Source organism: Dama dama, chromosome 7 (assembly GCF_033118175.1).
Source record: "Dama dama isolate Ldn47 chromosome 7, ASM3311817v1, whole genome shotgun sequence".
Taxonomy (NCBI): domain Eukaryota; kingdom Metazoa; phylum Chordata; class Mammalia; order Artiodactyla; family Cervidae; genus Dama; species Dama dama.
Window position 1 is genome coordinate 32,612,751 of NC_083687.1, and position 1,550 is coordinate 32,614,300.

Genomic DNA, 1,550 nt, shown 5'->3' on the forward strand with positions numbered 1-1,550 from the left:
AGCTGTTGATTCTCATTCTGAATTTTCCAACAGTGAAATAATCTGCTTATGTGTTTGAACAAATGATAAGCAAATTATGTGGCTGGGCAGAAGCTATTCAAATATTGAATGGGTTGCGAGACTTGATGTCTTACATGTTCCTTAAAAATCCTGATTTTCAATGGTTTTCAGAAAATAAAAATTAAGTATTCTTTATTTCATTCTTACCAGTTATACAGATGATATGAAAAGAAGGCAATGGAAAAATCCAATGACAGCTCAGAGTACGGTTTTATCTTAGTGGGCTTCTCTGATCGTCCCAAGCTGGAGATGGTGCTCTTCATAGTAAATTTTACTCTGTATTCAGTGGCTGTCCTGGGAAATTCAGCCATAATCCTTGTGTGTATATTAGACTCTCGACTTCATACACCAATGTACTTCTTTCTGGCAAATCTTTCCTTTTTAGACCTCTGCTTCAGTACTAGCTGTATCCCCCAGATGCTGGTTAACCTCTGGGGCCCTGATAAGACCATCAGCTATGCGGGCTGTGTTGTCCAGCTTTTCTCTTTCCTTTCTGTTGGAGGAGTCGAGTGCATCCTTCTGGCAGTCATGGCATATGACCGCTACGCTGCCGTCTGCAAGCCCTTGCATTATACGGTCATTATGCACCCCCAGCTGTGCTTACGACTGGTGGCTGTGGCCTGGGGAAGTGGACTGGTCAATGCCATCGTCATGTCTCCACTGACAATGACTCTCTCCAGATGTGGTCAGCGACGAGTTAACCATTTCCTCTGTGAAATGCCGGCACTGATCAAGATGGCTTGTGTGGACGCTCGCGCAGTGGAAATGCTGGCCTTCACCTTTGCCATTCTCATTGTCTTACTGCCCCTCACTCTTATTCTTGTCTCCTACGGCTACATCGCAGCAGCTGTGCTGAGGATCAAGTCAGCTGCTGGGCGCCGGAAGGCCTTCAATACCTGTAGCTCCCACCTCACTGTGGTCTCCTTGTTCTATGGGAGCATCATCTATATGTATATGCAGCCAGGAAACAGCTCTTCCCAAGACCAAGGCAAGTTTCTCACCCTCTTCTACAACCTGGTAACTCCCATGTTGAATCCACTCATCTACACCTTAAGGAATAAGGAGGTGAAAGGGGCGCTGAAAAAGGTTTTGGGGAGGCAACAATGAAATATAGAGGTATGCTCAGTTATAATGTCCTCAGTTCAGTTCAGTACAGTTTTATATAATGTCCTAGGAAATTTTTTTTTCAAACATTACTGTTTATTTTGTGCTTAAATTTAGCCCAATGTATCAAACATTCTTGGGTTTGTATTTTAAATGTGGATAAATACACTGAAGTGTGTCCAGAGTCAAGGTGAATCAATCCAAAACCTTAGGTACACACAATATGGATGTATCTTTACCGTGTGCGCCACCAGGGAAGCCCACTATATATCCTAAGTGGTAAAACTGAGTAGATAGTTTCAAGCCTCTTAATAAAAACTTTGTAGCTATTTTCTTCCTGATTTTTTAAATGGCAAAACTATTCCCTGGAGGCTCAGATGGTAAAG

General features: G+C 42.8%; 1 protein-coding gene across 1 annotated transcript; it reads left to right on the plus strand.

The window, feature by feature from the left end:
* Nucleotides 1-237: 237 nt before the first annotated feature.
* On the plus strand, nt 238-1,167 carry LOC133059785 (putative olfactory receptor 2W6). Its single transcript, XM_061147369.1, has one exon. It carries the CDS (start codon nt 238-240, stop codon nt 1,165-1,167), a length of 930 nt encoding a protein of 309 aa, XP_061003352.1.
* Nucleotides 1,168-1,550: the final 383 nt, after the last annotated feature.

Bases quoted from the DNA above. Each gene is read 5' to 3' on its own strand.
- LOC133059785 (XM_061147369.1), top strand. From the start codon at position 238: ATGGAAAAATCCAATGACAGCTCAGAGTACGGTTTTATCTTAGTGGGC.